General features: G+C 43.1%; 1 protein-coding gene across 8 annotated transcripts in view; it reads left to right on the forward strand.

Annotated features, from left to right (window-relative positions):
• The window catches only part of NPRL3 (NPR3 like, GATOR1 complex subunit), a 45,635-nt gene that overhangs the window by 17,558 nt on the left and 11,268 nt on the right, over positions 1-16,809 (forward strand). For all 8 annotated transcript variants that reach the window (XM_061358217.1, XM_061358218.1, XM_061358221.1 and 5 more), the window contains 4 exons: positions 8,757-8,894; positions 9,627-9,783; positions 11,438-11,544; positions 12,677-12,806. In XM_061358217.1, the coding sequence (XP_061214201.1) occupies positions 8,757-8,894; positions 9,627-9,783; positions 11,438-11,544; positions 12,677-12,806 (532 nt within the window). The remainder of the gene's footprint in view (positions 1-8,756; positions 8,895-9,626; positions 9,784-11,437; positions 11,545-12,676; positions 12,807-16,809) is intronic.

Raw genomic sequence — 16,809 nt, forward strand, 5'->3', positions numbered from 1 at the left:
ATTTTCTTCCTTAGCACAGAGGCGCATAATGATAAGTGAATTGTGGCATTGGAAAGTGTCATAATATGAATATCATATTGCTGTAATGCTCTAAACCTGTAGCTAAGAGAAAAATGCTGCATCTAGCACTGATGGCAAGTCAGATACTGCCCTGGCTTCATTTGGTTACACTGTGCATGTCTGAACAGTATATTTGCATTAGGTAGTGGGACTTTCAGCAGAATGAAAAGTGTAACATGCTGTTTCTTGACTGGATTAGAAGTTCTGGCAAGGATTTCAAAGGAGTGTGGAGTTAGTGCTGAATTTCAGCAGGAGCTGGCACCAGCCTCCTCCAGTGTATTTCGGCTCTGAGAACTTGTCAGTGCAGACTCCTCATGCAGAGCAAATACTTCCGCTCACAACATGCACTTGCTGAAAGACCTTGACAAAGGAGCACAGAAGGTTGTAGTGGGAAGGAAGATGATGTGCCCTTTGAGTAGGGTGTTTGTAAGGGCTTGGGAGAGTTATGCTGGAGTTCCCTGATTGACTGTAGAGCACATTATATGATATTAGACAAACCCTTTACACTCCCTCGATTGCGTTTCCCCTTGTACAGAGGGTATAATCACAAGGGCCTATAAGGTAAGGCACTGAAAGCCTAAGTAATTTAATGATTGCAATGCACATTATAACACTTAACAGTAAGCTGTGCTTTGTTATGTTCAAGACCTGTGAATTTCAGCTTCTTTGGAAGGCATGTTGTATATTGTCCCTTACAACTCACATCAGACCTGTACTGAAGCTTAAAATAAGGCACTTTCTATGCAGCCTGTAATTCTAACATTAAACTTCACCTACTAGTTACTTTTTTTTTGTTCCTCTGGGGCTGTGTGTTTGTGCATTAGGCAAATCCTGATCTTGTTTCCGAACATTTTAGCGACACAGTGACATCTTGTGGCATTTAGCTGTGACTGGAGGAACATGGAGTGTGCTAATATGGCCCTTCCTTGACATAGACTAACCACAGAGAAACACACGTTGGTGCTGCCCCCAAGATGTAACAGAAGGAAGTGTCTCCCTCATTCAGGCATTGTGAGAGGGAGGGCAGCAGTACCAGTTAAATTTTGACACTTTTGCATGAAATTGTAGTAAGAAAATGTAAAAAATAAGGTGTTGATAAAGATACAAAATGGCTGTGCATTTTATTGGAAAGCTGTATTTGAAGAGTAGTTAACAGTGTTGTTGGCTGGCTGGGTAATAAGGTGCTGTTCTGCAGTATTTTGCCATTAATACTGTATGCAAGAGAAGAGGAAATACACTTAATTATACCTGTACTCAGCTCAGTTGAGAGGGGCTGCAGCACCCTGCCAGGCAGGCATGGAATTAAAAGGGGTTTGTTTGGGGTTATTTTTAAGGTAGAAGAAAAAGTCTAGAAATAGGATTTTTTGTTATTCTGCAACTGCAAGATGAAGAATTCCTGTGTGGCAGCAGCTCCAGAGTAGAGCCTGTGTGGTCTTCTATGAAATGAAGATTAGTCACAAGTGACATGGGGTTGCAGAAAGAGCAAATAGACAAGAATGCATGGAACAAGACTCTCAACTGTAAGTTAGGAATCAATCATATTCAGGATTGGAAAGCTCCTGCTGTAATGAATATTGTATCCACTTTTGGAAGCCACATCTCGAGAAGGATTCGAGAGTGTGGAGGAGTGTGAATGACCTAAGAGGAAAGATCGAAAGATTTGGTCTTTGTTTTAGAGGAGAAAAGGCTGCTGGGAACGGCAAGTCTTCAGATGCATGCAGTGACAATGTGCTGTTTTAAATTTACAGAGATTTCTGGCATAGCCTCTGGCATAAAGTAACAGCATAGTAAAATGGAGAGAGCACTTTGAATTGCAGATGGGAATGCGGCTCTCCATCTGAGATTTGCTCAAACCAGCATTTCCTATTGTCTGCTGATTTCTGCAGTTCCAGTGGAAGGCCTCTTGAATTATCTCCCTTGCTCCAAAGGTGCTGTCTAGCCCTTGTTTTCCTGTAGGTGGTGCTGAGGTATTTCAGGCAAGACCTAACATGTCCCTTGGCAAGTTGGTTTGTACAAAACCACAACTATGCGAATCAAAGTGTCCTTTGTGTTTTGAATGAAATGCCTGTAATTTATAAGGCAGGAATCAATAACCAGGTCATCTTGACTGTAACACTACTGCTGCTATACAAATGGAGTATTCTTAAATTGACAGTTCAGGAGTAATCAGCATCTAAATCCTGGGACCTTTTTTTGACTCTAGTGGAGAAAACTGGAATGTTTCTTTTGTATTGGTTCAGAAAATAGATTTGAGAGTCTTGTTATCATGTCCCCAAACTTCAGCATTGGTATGGAACAAAAAGCATTGGCTTTAGGACCAAGAAAGTCCAGTTGCCAGTACTTCCAGTGCTGACAAATTGACCAGTTTTAAAATTGGTATCTCTTTTAAGCCAGCCTTTAGTTTAGGGAGTTAAGACAACTTTTACCAAGTTTTATCTGCAACTGCAGATAGTATGTTGGCTTGATACTAGCTAACTGCCTGCCTGTTTTTAGCAAACCTCTCTTTAGCTTTATAACTGGAATAAAAGTGAAATTATGGGGAGGTTTTGGGGGAGGATTGTTTATTTCTTCCTTTTAACATGTAAAGAGCCTTTATACATTTTTAGCTTAGTGGGATTTGAACTGACTGGTAGATCTAGCCCATATCAGCAGCTCAGGGAGAACTGGAATACTTCTATGAGATTTAATGAATTATTAGTTGTGATTTGTGTGGCTGTACTGTAAAATATAAACCAACTACCGTTACTTGATCAAAGGATGGTCAGTGTCTTCTTTACAAGGAAATGTGAAATCATTTCAAAGCTTTAAGTAGAATCATAGAATAGTTAGGGTTGGAAAGGACCTTAAGATCATCAAGTTCCAAAATCCCCACCATGGGCAGGGACACCTCACACTAAACCATGTCACACAAGGCCTCGTCCAACCTGGCCTTGAACACTGCCAGGGATGGAGCATTCACAACCTCCCTGCGCAACCTATTCCAGTGCCTCACCACCCTAACAGGAAAGAATTTCCTCCTTATATCCAATCTAAACTTCCCCTGTTTAAGTTTTAACCCATTACCCCTTGTCCTGTCACTACAGTCCCTAATGAAGAGTCCCTCCCCAGCATCCCTATAGGCCCCCTTCAGATACTGGAAGGCTGCTATGAGGTCTCCACGCAGCCTTCTCTTCTCCAGGCTGAACAGCCCCAACTTTCTCAGCCTTTCTTCATATGGGAGGTGCTCCAGTCCCCTGATCATCCTCGTGGCCCTCCTCTGGACTTGTTCCAACAGTTCCATGTCCTTTTTATGTTGAGGACACCAGAACTGCACACAATACTCCAAGTGAGGTCTCACGAGAGCAGAATAAAGGGGCAGGATCACCTCCTTCGACCTGCTGGTCATGCTCCTTTTGATGCAGCCCAGGATACGGTTGGCTTTCTGGGCTGCGAGCGCACACTGAAGCCAGCTCATGTTCATTTTCTCATTGACCAGCACCCCCAAGTCCTTCTCTGCAGGGCTGCTCTGAATCTCTTCTCTGCCCAGCCTGTAGCTGTGCATGGGATTGCTCCGACCCAGGTGTAGGACTTCGCACTTGGCAGTGTTCAAGGCCAGGTTGGACGAGGCCTTGGGTGATATGGTTTAGTGTGAGGTGTCCCTGCCCATGGCAGGGGGGTTGGAACTTGATGATCTTAAGGTCCTTTCCAACCCTAACTATTCTATGATTCTATGATTCTATGGTTAAACTTCATGAGGTTGGCATCAGCACACCTCACAAGCGTGTCAAGGTCCCTCTGGATGGCATTCCTTCCCTCCAGCATTATCAACTGAACCACACAGCTTTGTGCCATCGGCAAACTTGCTGAGGGCGCACTCAATCCCACTGTCCATGTCAGCGATGAAGATGTTAAACAAGACCAGTCCCAACACAGACCCCTGAGGGACACCACTCGTTACTGTTCTCCAGCTGGACATTGAGCCATTGACCACAACTCTTTGTGTGTGGCCATCCAGCCAGTTCTTTATCCACCGAGTGGTCCATCCATCAAACTGATGTCTCTCCAATTTAGAGACAAGGATGTCGTGTGGGACAGTGTCGAATGCTTTGCACAAGTCCAGGTAGATGACATCAGCTGCTCTACCCCTGTCCATCAGTTCTGTAGCCCCATCATAGAAGGCCACCAAATTGGTCAGGCAGGATTTCCCCTTAGTGAAGCCATGCTGGCTGTCACCAAGCACCTTGTTGTTTTTCATGTGCCTTAGCATGCCTTCCAGGAGAATCTGCTCCAGGATTTTGCCAGGCACAGAGGTGAGACTGACTGGTCTGTAATTCCCCGGGTCATCCATTTTCCCTTCTTGAAAATGGGGGTTATATTTCCCTTTTTCCAGTCATCGGGAACTTCACCTGACTGCCATGATTTCTCAAATATGATGGCCAGCGGCTTAGCAACTTCATTCACCAGCTCCTTCAGGACCCGCGGATGGATTTCATCAGGACCCATGGACTTGTGCACGTTCAGATTTTTAAGATGGTCTCGAACCAGTTCCTCTCCTACAGTGGGCCCAAGGTCTTCATTCTCACAGTCCCTGCATCTGCCTTCCAAAACGTGGGTGGTGTGGTCAGAGCCTTTGCCAGTGAAGACCGAGGCAAAGAAGTCATTCAGAACCTCAGCCTGCTCCAAATCCTGTGTAGCTAGTTCACCTGAGAGCTTCCTGAGGGGGCCTACGTTCTCCCTAGTCTGTTTTTTATTTGCTACGTACCTGTAGAATCCCTTCCTGTTATCCTTAATATTCCTAGCCAAGTTTAATTCTAATTGGGCCTTAGCTTTCCTAACCTGGTCCCTAGCTTCCCGGGCAACATCCCTGTACTTTCCCAGGCCGCCTGTCCTTGCTTCCACCTTTTATAAGCCTCTTTCTTCATTTGAATTTTCCTCAGCAGCTCCTTATCCATCCAAGGAGATCTCCTGGCCCTCCTGCTGTACTTCCTTCTAGTTGGGATGCAACACTCCTGAGCTTGTATCAGCTGACCCTTGAATATGAACCAAGAGTCTTGGGCCCCCCTGCCCTCTAGGGCTATATCCCATGGAACCTTACTAAGCAGGTTCCTGAAGAGGCCAGAATCTGCTCTTTTGAAGTCCAGGGCAGTGAGCTTGCTGCAAGCTCTTCTCACTGTCCTGAGGATCTCAAATTCGACCATCTACTTGTAGCAAAAATAAACTCCAGAGCTACAAGCTTACCAGCACTAAACTAGAAAACATTATTAATTTCTGATATAAATAGAATAGACATAAACCGGTTTGTGTATGTTTAAAATTTCATAAAATATGAGATGGGATTATCTTTGTTTTGCCAATAGTTACGAAAAGAATATTGCAGTTTTGTGGGTTATGGGCCAGCTTTTGGGTTCCCATTTTGGGGCAGTGGCTCACAGTTGCTGCTCAGGGCTGAGCAGAATAGAACAAAAGAGCAGTGATATTCCCAAAATTATTCCTCAGGTTCTTACAGCTTTGGAGGTGGTTTCTGTATATTCACTTCCCGGAATTAGTCCACAGTCCTGTGAGCCAGTGTAAATATTTAACCATTGCAGCATCCCCTGATAAGGAGGTCCATGCCTTCACTAGTTTCTGTGTTTCTTTCTATTTCTTTTGAACTTTGCTCTTTTTAGTATCATGAGATGTCTCATAAGTCCTATGATAGAGACACTGAACAGCTTTTTTTGTTGTCTTCTCCCTGTGTCAGTTTTAGACTATGATATCCCCTCTCCTTATCCCTCAGTATTGCTCCTCATGTATTATCTAACCAGAGATTTTTTACATTTTTTTTAAGTGTTGAAACTAAGTTTTTCTGGGATAAGGTGGAATGCCTTTGAGGGTTTAACAGGCAGTTGGAGTATGTGGAGTGAAGCTATTTTTGCCTAGTTGCTCTCGAAGTCTGTGGGAAAAGGAAAAGTTGCAGCAGTGTCTCTGGATACCAGTTAACTGATGGAGCAGTGGGCATGTAAGGCCAAACAACCTTTATATAGGCCATAACTGCTCTGAAAAGAGCTTTTGGAATTACAGCAGATAATTTAGTGAAAATGTCAACTCAGTGAAAAAGCTCAGGGTGCAGGAACACTGCAGAAAATCCCCATAAAATGTGAGAGTAGCTGGGAAAGCAGCAATGAACAAAAGAGCCTTCTGCAAATTCCTGGTGTACCTACTGCACCTTTGTGCAATTGTAGGTTTCCTGTCAGGGGCTACTTAAACTGTGTTCCTGAGGCTCATGGTGTGCAATGCAGCCGATGCAGTCTTCTCACCTTCCCACAGTCCTGCATCTTTCTGGACTCTGCTCCACAATTTGAGTTAGTTAAGAAGAATAAAGTAGAATAGGAGGTAGGTTACTCCCCAGTGTGACTTTGGAAACTTATTTTCTTGGTTTTCTCTTCTGTTGCTGGTTTTTGCCATTCTGCTTCTGCCTCTAAAAGAAGGTGGCTTCTCTGTCTGCTGGTCCCCAGCCAAAGCACTTGAGGCCAGCTCATGGAGATTTGTGAGGCTCACAGTAAAAAGGCTTGCTAAACAGATGAGTTCATGGAGGATCTGTAAAATGAAGGTAAATGTGGATCCAAACTTCATTTTCTGTGGCTTGACTGTATTTCATGTTGCTAGAATCTTTATGTACCTATTGGTAAAATCACTCAACTCCATTGGCTGGCTAAGGGCAGTCACATACATTGCTGCTGGAGAACGTAGCTTGCTCCTTGTCAAATTATTAAAGACTTCAGTTATTTTCCATCTAAGGAGGGGCAAGTGAAGGAGAAACCATGTACATAAAGCTATAAGGAAGGCTTGAAATTGTACAGTTGAATGCAAAGGTAGAAGAATGAAATTAAGATCCAGATCAGAACTGAAAATCTAGTTTTCTTGTTGTCTTTAATTCTAGACCCGTGTATATTGCACTGCAGACAAAATTACGCTGCAGGGAGTGTAATTATCTAATTAAAGCTTCTGCCTTGGTGCACTTGGACTGAAGAATGAAAGGAACCGACTGTATTTTCTTCTGTTTCCTGAATGTTAAACTGTGCAGGGAAAATATCCCTGCAAGTGTTTCATGTTTTCATGTATCTCTGCTGCTTTTTGGTAACCTGTTTTAACAACCCCAGTAGTTTCCAGGTAGTCTTTTATCTCACTTGCCACGTTCATTTATTGTCAGGTCTTCCCTTGTGAGTATTTGGCCTGGTAGATAGCACATATAACTCCTGCCTTAGGGTGCCCTTCATCTTGATGTGTTTTGAGAGAATCCAGCTTTATCTGTCAGTTGGTATATGTCTGGTGGGATAAGCAGTGTTACTGGTTTTCTTGCATTAATGCAAGAAAAATGGAGGCGTTTGCTGTGCTTTGCATGTTCCTTCAGGGTTTGGAGCCTCTATTCTGATGTGAGGTGGTAGTGCCAGAGCGACGGTGGATTCATCCTCTCAAGGAAAACATACGTAATAGCTACTTTATTTGCAACTTGAAAAATCAGTATTTTTGGAGGTCACTGCAAGATCTGAGAACAAAACCACAGCCTCTGCTTTTGAAAAGCATTGTCTGCAGTGAGATTGCCCCTAATAAGTCTGATCATGCACGGAGCAGGACAGGATCATGTGTGTTCTCTCACCACTCTGTTGTGGTTTGGCGAATAGTTATACCGGCAGCCAAAGCTGCCCAGTGTTTTTGTTTCAAAGCTGAACTTTCAGGTCTCTCTAAAGCCTGTATCCAACCAGATGAACTTCAAAAAGAGCATGTTAGTTTGTGGTCTGCAATTGAATGCTAGGTAGAATGTTGAAATCACCACATAAAGAGTTTCCAAGGCATGTATTTGCTCCCGGCGTGTTCCTGTCATGTTGTTAAATAGCTTTGTGTAGAGGGGAAATTCATGGGTGTTATTGACACAAAAGTCGTATTGCAAGTCTCAGCACTCTTGAATTTAAAATTCAGACTGGAATTGTCAGAGTGCAAACTTCAGAACTGCATTTTAGGCCCTCTTCTCAGTGAAAGAGGCTTATAGTTGCTTTCAGGCTGAACATCAGTGTCAGACTTTACTGTCATTCCTGAGATGTCCGTAATTTCCACTCCAGTCCTGTTGTCTGAACTCAGCTTAAAGGCTTAGCTTAGTCCCTGTGGTTTCCTAGAATGAAGAAGCCATTTAACCAAGCACGTCTGTGATTTCATGTGACAAGCTGGAGCAGGTTAGTAGGAAATAAACAACCTAAGCAGAACCGAAGGAGTCCGTTACTATGGAAATGTGCTGCTTGTAACACCCCTTGCCCGGTACAGACATCTCCTTTTCTTTCTTCTTGGAGAGGAATATGGAAATTGGAGGTGAAAATATTGTGCCCAATTCATCTTTGCCCTTTGCAGCTCTGTTCTAGGCAAATCTCTGCCTTGCAGTAGTTTTTTCAGGAAACTCTTATCTTGGGATACTGCTGCAATGTTAAGAGCAGAGGGAGCAGAAGATCAGTGGGGTCATGTCTTTCTGATCCCTCCAAAGTCTCACTGGGGATAATGTTCTGTAAGTACAAGTTATGGAAGCACTTGTAGCTAGGAATCAGCTGGTGCACAGCCAGTCTGAGGATAGATAGGGTACATTCAGCCTTTTCTTGTGCTGATGTGATTCCTGTGCAGTGGTGAATCTGGATCACTGTTTTCATTGTTATACACAGTAAATGCTGTATGTATTTATTTTCATCCTATTTTAGTCTCTGCACAACAGGGGTGGTCCGTTTACATATCAACAACTGGCTGGAAGTGAGTTTCTGCCTGCCTCATAAAATCCATTATGTTGCCACAAACTTTATACCCCCTGAAGCAATTGAAAGAAGCCTGAAATCCATCAGGTAAGTGCAAGCTGTCCTTCAGACTGAGGCGAGCCCTTCTTTAGTTCCAGGTGTGGTGCCACAAATGTCTGTGCTGGCAGAGCTGGGGAGATGATGTGAATTGAGCTGTAGCATTGGTGGCACGGGCTGAGACAGGGTTCCCTTGAATCTTCTGCTGTGGTACCATAATGCTGCTGTGTATGTGGTGGTATGAAGCAACAGCCTTTGCCTTAGTATTAGGTGGTTGTACTGAGGTGATGCTGCAAGAGAGGTTTGTGCTCTTTCCAGTCACAGGAATTGCGTGTTCATTTTAATCTGACCCAGAAGTAATATTGCTTTTAGAAGAAAGAGAGCCCAGGCCCTGTGATATCTTATTTCTGGCATTCCATGTTTACAGCTTTTTACTTGCAAAAGTAACTAATTCTTGCTTTTACTCCATTCTGTATTTCAGTAGTGCAGATGAGCAGTTTTCAGACTAGTTCCCCAGCCTTAATTGCATGCTAGCACAGTGCAGTCTTTTTTTTCTAGTCTCTGGGGCATCCAGTTACCATATAACCCTTACCCTTTTTTATAGGGAGTGCCTTACTTTGTGACATAAAAAGAAGCTTATTCTGAACCACTTACACCAAAAGGATGAGATTAGAAGCTCGTTTTTTTACCAGTAGATTGACCCCAGGAATCATGGTCTGGGAATAACTAAGCCTTCAGGAAAAGCTGTAGTTTACTGTGCAAATGTATTCTATTTTTCTGCAGGCCCTACCATGCCTTATTACTTTTAAATGATGAGAAGTCATTGCTTAATGAGCTCCCATTGGACTGCTCTCCTGCCCTGGTGAGAGTAATTAAAACTACCTCTGCTGTGAAGAATTTGCAGCAACTGGCTCAAGATGCTGACTTGGCATTGCTGCAGGTATGGGGAACTGTCAGCAGCAGCTGAAATCCTTTTAAATCATGAGGAGTTTTCTTTCTGTGTGCCAGGGCTTTCTGTGGTACGTGAGCATGTCAGTTCTGTCAGCGTGAGCAGAGTGCACAGAGAAAGCGTGAGCCTTAGAGCTCACATGGGGAAGGGCTGGAGAAATGAAGGACAGTGGTGCAGGGAGAGCACTCAACAGTCCTGTAGCTGTACCCAAGCTGCAGATTGCTGTGGAGTAGCAGGGGTGCCTGGAGGTCTCCAGTCCACACCACTGCTCAGAGCAAGCCCAGTAAAGCGGGCTGCGCAGGGCTTGTCCATTCAAATTCTCAGTACCTGCAGGGATACCTCCCACAGCCTCTCTGGGCCCTGGTCCAGCATTTGACCAGCATCAGAGTAAAAACTTTGCTTCTATGTAATGGGAATTTCCCATCTTCCGTCCTGTGTGCATTGCCTTCTGTCCCCTCCCTGTGCCCCTCTGAGGAGAACAGCTCTGTCTTCTCTGTGCCCTTCCATTAGGTAGCTAAACCCAGAGCAAATAGTACTCTTGACTTACACCACAGTGGTCTTGTCTTGGTTCTGCCATCTTGACGTCTATGTGCAAATGGAGGTATCCAAAATACAAGTGAAAGCTTACAGCTGCCATGGCCAAACACATTACTTCTCCTGGATCTGTGAAGGTCTTTTCTACTGAAGTGTGCTGAAGGCCCATGCAAATCTACCTGTCGTTTTCCCTTGTGCCAGTGGAGGGAATGAGACTCTGGCAATCATGGGAGACAAGAGACCACTGAGAGATGTGGATGACTCTGCTCATTGTGGCCCTTTACTTGTCAGGTGTGATGATTATAGTAGATTCAGACTTGGGGACATGACCTATGCGTTGTGTGACAGGGAGAGCATGGCTTGTCATCTCAGATGCTCGTGGTTGTAGGTGTGCACCTTTTCTTATTTGAAGGGGAAGGCCCTGTTTTGTAATAAAATTTCTAGGCCTGCTTAGAGTGGTCTGTGGTGTTACTTGGCATTATATAGCTGTGGGATGAACTCTGGAAATTCCCTACTGCTTCTGTAGTTCTATTCTCCACAAAAAAGCAAAGTTAAATGCCTCTAATGATACAGGCTGGATTTTATGTCTCCTAGATGCTATTTATGTGGCTCTTCCAGAGCCATTAACAACCACTGACTTGTTTAACACATTAAAATACTTTGTGTAGCTCATTACTGAAATATCTCAGTGCATTAAAAAGGCAGTGTTAGTTTCCTTTATGTTTGCCTCATAGTAGAGGCTGATTCTTTTATTTTATTTTTCATGTGTAACACTTAATGCATTTTGTGCACAAACAGAAATAAGGTTTTGGGGCATGAAAAGTAACTAAACTTCTATTGATACAGCATGAAGAAAATTCCTTTAAGGCAGGAAGTACTAAGTTACTTAGAAATGTGAAGCGAACCTTTGGAAATTCATAACCTTGTCAAATGCTTTTTGATGTGCCACATGTTATATTAAACCGTGAATTTATTCTGAAGGCAGGATGAAGGGATAGAACGTTCTTTCATTTCAGCACAAACACAACTCTTCTGTCATTGTGTGGAACTCCTGCTGAGAGTCTGAATTTTACTTTTGCTCACCTAATCTTTCCCTGTTTTCTCCATGCAGGTTTTCCAGCTTGCTGCACATCTCGTTTACTGGGGAAAAGCAATTATTATTTATCCACTGTGTGAAAACAATGTCTACATGCTTTCTCCAAACGCCAGTGTCTGTCTGTAAGTAGAAGGAAAATGAGTTACTGTGGCAACAAGGTGGTGGTAAGTGCAGATATGCACTGCAGATACACTTCTGCAGTGATGTGGGCTTTTGGAAATATTTACCTTTTAAGGCTACTTCTAGTATTTAGTACGTTTGCTTTCCAAATGCCCATATCAGAAAGGCTGTATGAACCTGAAACAATATGAAAACGTTCACAAAACAAAATGCTTTATGATGTTAAATAAATGAGTGTTTCATAGGAGTATCTGTGTATCTGGCACACAGCATCATCTGAAAGTAATCAAAAGTAGCAAATCAGGCTAGGGTTGCTATCGCTATTGTTTTGTATGATGGCATTTTCCACTGGTAAGCCTTCTGACAGCCAGAACGCAATGTGGCCATTTTGAGAGCAGGCAGCAGCAAAGCAAGGAAGATGTGGAGGCAGTGGTGGGTATTTTTACTCTGCTGAAGATTGGCAACTCTTACTGTGTTGGGCTTTGAGATATTTCTAGAATCTGTGTTGGAACTCAGTTATAGGAAAATAGTTTTAAATCAAAACTTCTCTGATGGGATTATAAAAATAGAGCTGGAAGGGACCTGGAGATCATTCAGGAACAGCTGTTCCTGTGCTGTATATGGCAGTGCTGTTCTTGAAGACCTTTGTAGATGGGAATCCTAAGTCAAAAAGTGTTCCTAATATTTAACTTGACTCTCCTTTACTTCTGATCAGTCATATTGCTTGTCCTGTCAGCAGTCAGGGAGAGCAGTCACATCTGCAGTTGCGTTTTGCACATTCAAAGCTTGTATTATATGCTGCTCATCCCTGTCTTGTCTTGACTGCCCAGTCCCTGTTCCTTTGATCAGAGACTGTGCAGGTCTAGACTTTTTTTCATTTTTATTTTTCTCTTCTGGATTCTCTCCACACCTTGAATACTGTACTGCACCCGAATGCAGTGCCAAGATGAAAGTGCGTATGCTTCTTGCTTACTTTTGCAGGATGCAGCATGCCATAAACTATCCTTACTTACTGTTTTTTGTAGATCACACAATGTTCATTTGGGAATTGGTACTTCTGTAATGATTAAGTGGATAAATGTTGCACTGACCAGCAATCTAAAACTGATTTCTGTCTTTGTCTTTTTTCTGCAGTTACTCTCCTTTAGCAGATGCATTTTCTTGTCAGTTCCGGGGGCACAACCTGCCGTCAATTCTTTCCAAGTTCTCCCTTCCAGTGTCACTCTCGGAGTTCAAGAACCCACTCGCGCCACCTGTTCAGGAGGTGAGATGGAGAATGTACAAGAATTCCTTGTTCTTCTGCTAATGAGAACAAGGAATAGTGTTGCTTCTGGAGTACTTAGTCCGGAACCTGCTATCATAGGTTTAGAAGTTGCCAATTACTGTGTTTCCAACCTTATCATTTGTTGTTTCCTATTTGCATGCCAAAAAGCATTGGGGATGTTGAAGGTGAAGCTGTGCGGATGCTGTGTGCTAGCAAAGCACATCCTAAAAGAAAAATCAGAATGTTTCTTTTCCTCGAGTGATTTTGTAGGGAAAACTGAAACTCCATTTGGTCTGTTGAAAACTGTCATAAATTAGTAGGGCTGAGTGCAAGTTTGTGGATTCCTCACAATCACATTTAATTTTATCATATTCCATCTGGTTTAAGTTCACAATCTGGTTTTAAAAGCAAACTGTCTGTTCACTTAGCTTTTGCTATGAAACTGGAATTGTTTAAAGGCTGTTAGAGGAAGTAGACTCAGCATGTAGTCAACAGAAGTCCATGTGTTACAACATTAGTATTTTAATGCTCAGACTTTGGATAATAATATATGTATTTTGGATTTGTGAGCTGTTGTTTTGCTTATGGCTTGCAGCATTTCTGGGAACTGGTGAAATTCAAGAAAGAGCTCAACAATGTGAAGTCTCCTGGCTGACACTTGTATTCCCCAGTGAAGGAGCTTGGACCTCTGAACACATCACAATGTAGCAAAGGAAGCACAGGCAGATTTCTTTAGCTGTTTCTCGTAGTGTTGTTTTCTAGCCTTCATACGTTGATGACTTGCTGGCTATATGAATTAAGCCACTGTTCAAATATCTGGAAGATTAACATCAGTTGCACACACAGGCACAACTGTTAGAGAAGTATTTGTTGTAATTACAGGTAGGTAGAGATTATGATCAGATAAAGATAAGAAGCGATGTAGAGTCTAATCCCAACAGTATGTACTGGTCAGCTGCCATCTTGGGAGGCAGGGGAAGAGCAGTTTTGCTGTTTTGCCAGTACTTTGTTGTAGTTACAGACAGTTCAGTGTCCTGAAGATTGAAGCTGAATTAATAGCATTAATTTTATTCTAGCTGTAGTAGCTTCAGGAGTCATCCTTATTCCCAGTACTGCCTTTAAAATTAATTACTTGCCTTAATACTTCTCTTTCAACACTTCTGGTTGCTCTAAGACGTCCTACTGTTTAAAGCATGTAAAGTCTGCCTCTTTGCTGCAGTTATGCCTTGAAACAACAGTGCACACTCAGTGTTTGATAGAGCTACTGGAGTGTTAAAATGGCTGTTTTAGAGTGTGCACCTACTCTCTGATGCTCACCCATCTGTGGTAGGGTCTTAAAGGTCAGCAGCACGGCTTGTTTTCAATCCTCATTTCAGTGTGTATAGTAGGATGAAGGATGATGCTGTGAAAAACTATGGAAGTGCCTTCTACAGTCTGAAAAGGGGAGATGAGAACTGTGATTGCAGAAGGTTCAGGGCCACATTGGCCGGGCATGTGTGTGAAGATGAAGGAGCTCACTGTACCCTGGTGAGCTGTTCTGAGCCACGGCAACTCAGCTTTTGATAAAGCTAAGTATGGCAGTTCTTGCTGGAGTTTAGATTAGGGAGACTTTTTAGATGTTTCTATATCAGTACATTTTCTTCTACTTTGATGCCTGTGTTATTTTTTGTTAGGAACTAGAGTGATGAATCCAGTCCTGTCCTGAAGTGACTAGTTCAATTGTAATTAAGAGAGGTCTAGTCAATACAGCAGTTAACCTGATGGAATGTGGGTGGGTTTGTGTTCTGCTGTGTAGTGATAAACGATGCTGTACTCCGAACTGTAAATATTGTCAAATTGTATTTGCTTTGCCTTTGGATGAAAAAAATCCCAAAGTTGGGACCTTTCACTGAAGTTTTGCTCTTTGTGCACATAGGAGGGGATGGGGTTTTTTAACTTTGAAGATTTTCACTAGTATTCTGTTATCTTATGCTTTTCATCAAACTGACCATATTGTCTCTCTTTCTGAAGGTCATCTTTGCTAGGAGTCAGTACTGTGGGAAGGACTGTATTTTCTGCAGAAACTGTTATGGTCTCATGGCATCCATCCCATTTGATTCTTGTCTTAAGCATGGGATTGGCTCTCTCCTTTTGGCATGTGCTTCTCGATGGGCAGAAAATACAGAAGGCATTAATAAAACATGGTACAAACTAGGAAGGCTGTTAAAGAGCCCTTCCTCCTGTTTGTATACAAAGTCATACTGATTGACTTGAAAGAGGACAAAGTTATTTCTGTTTACTTACTGTTATATAAGTAAAATTGCTCCATTCCTTTGGGGAGGTACAGTGATGACACTGGCATTTCTGTACTTGGAGTGCTGTGGTATTTTTTGCCTGGTAATAGGTACAAACAACCTGAAACATCCTGAGCAAGGACAAGACTGCCTTGAAAGATGGAGTGCATGTCTACATTCTGCTTTTGATGTCTGTCTATTAAGTAGGTAGAACCTTTCCAGTGAGCAGTATCTGCCAGGACCACCAGTGCTCTCAGCCATGCCTGTGCTGGAGACAGGAATTCTTGAGCCTGTCATCTTGATCTTTTCTTACCTGTGATAACAAGCAGTATATTGCAGTTGAACTCTGTGGTTGTTGTGTATCTGTGAGTGGTCTGGTACTTATAATTTGAAAAGATTTTGGTATTTATATATCTCTATGCTAGTTTCCCTTTCTCTCTGTGTTTAACCTGCCTTGCTTGGATAGCAGTGTTGCAACAGCGAGAGGATGAGCCTGTGCCCAGCTCAGCCAATCTAATGATATCTCAGTGCTGTTGAGAGGAGGCCCAGTTTTATCTTTCCACTTTCAGGTGTGCACACATGCCTTCTTCCTGTCCCTCTTCCCTTTGCACTAGAGCTCTGGCTCCTGTCCAGCTTGACTCGGTTCACTTGTTTCAGCAGCACTAATTTTCTGCCAGGTTAGCAGGTGGAATTTGCTCAGGAGGAGATCAGCAGGCTCCAGGGCTGGTGCAGAATGAGGGAGGCACTGCTGCAGCTGCAGATGTGAGTGAGGAAAGCAGAATAATTTTCCCCTTTCCACAGGAGTGAGTTGCCTGTTAGCTCCACCGTGCTGTGTAGTGTCACCTGGACTTACAGCAATTCAAGGTAGCCTGGCACTGCCTTGAACAGCAGCCAGTTTAGCTCATGATGCTGGTGCTGGATCTCACTAGGGTGCAGCTGTGGAGAGAGGAGATCCTGTGAGCTGATACAAGGAAACTCATCTTGCTTTTAGTGTTTTTACTGGAAAAGCAGCAGTTTGCATCTCCTCTACCTTGACCCCAAAGAAGCTGTCCTTCCTTATGCTGCCTGTGACTGTTGTTTTCTGTCCCTGTGCTCTCCTCTCGCTTTGATGTGGCTGCAGAGCATCCCTTAGTGGAGCTCTGGTGGTGTCTGGTGTGGTGCACACCCCTTCATAACCTTCTGCAAAGGTGACCTTAGTCCTAGGGACTGCAACTGATGAATGGCAATGTTTTAACCTGCTTTCCAGTGCAAGGCTTTCTTTGTACAGTATCAGAGTTTCTTCACCCAGCTACTCTCTGCTAAGTTTCTTTGCAAACCAAGAGAAAGAGACAATGCTTGTGGTTTCCCCTTATCTGCATTATGGCCTCAGCTAGTTCTTCTGTTTCAGAAGATGCTATAACATCTCTCTACCCTGCCTTGAGGAACAAACATGGACTAGCAGGAGGGATAGTTCCACCCATGTGGGAGAAGTTTACCTAGGTGAATTAGAGATCCCATTTCCTCCCTGCATCCGTTTCACTACAGTCTATAGTAGCTCTTTATTATAACGTACATTGTTATTATTGTAGTTACCTAATTTTCTCTTGATGGGGCTAGGATAACTGCACAAGAAAACAGATGGGGAAGTGTGACAGCTGCTGCTCAACAAAATATGTTTAATTTTTCACTTCTGTTTTAACAAGTCTGGCCATGCTGCTGGGAGTAAGGCTCTGGTAGATGATGCCTTTGCC

The sequence above is a fragment of the Neopsephotus bourkii genome, unplaced genomic scaffold (assembly GCF_033783945.1).
Source record: "Neopsephotus bourkii isolate Nb327-2 ecotype Australia unplaced genomic scaffold, CSIRO-AGI_Nbou_v1 NB_940, whole genome shotgun sequence".
Lineage (NCBI taxonomy): Eukaryota > Metazoa > Chordata > Aves > Psittaciformes > Psittacidae > Neopsephotus > Neopsephotus bourkii.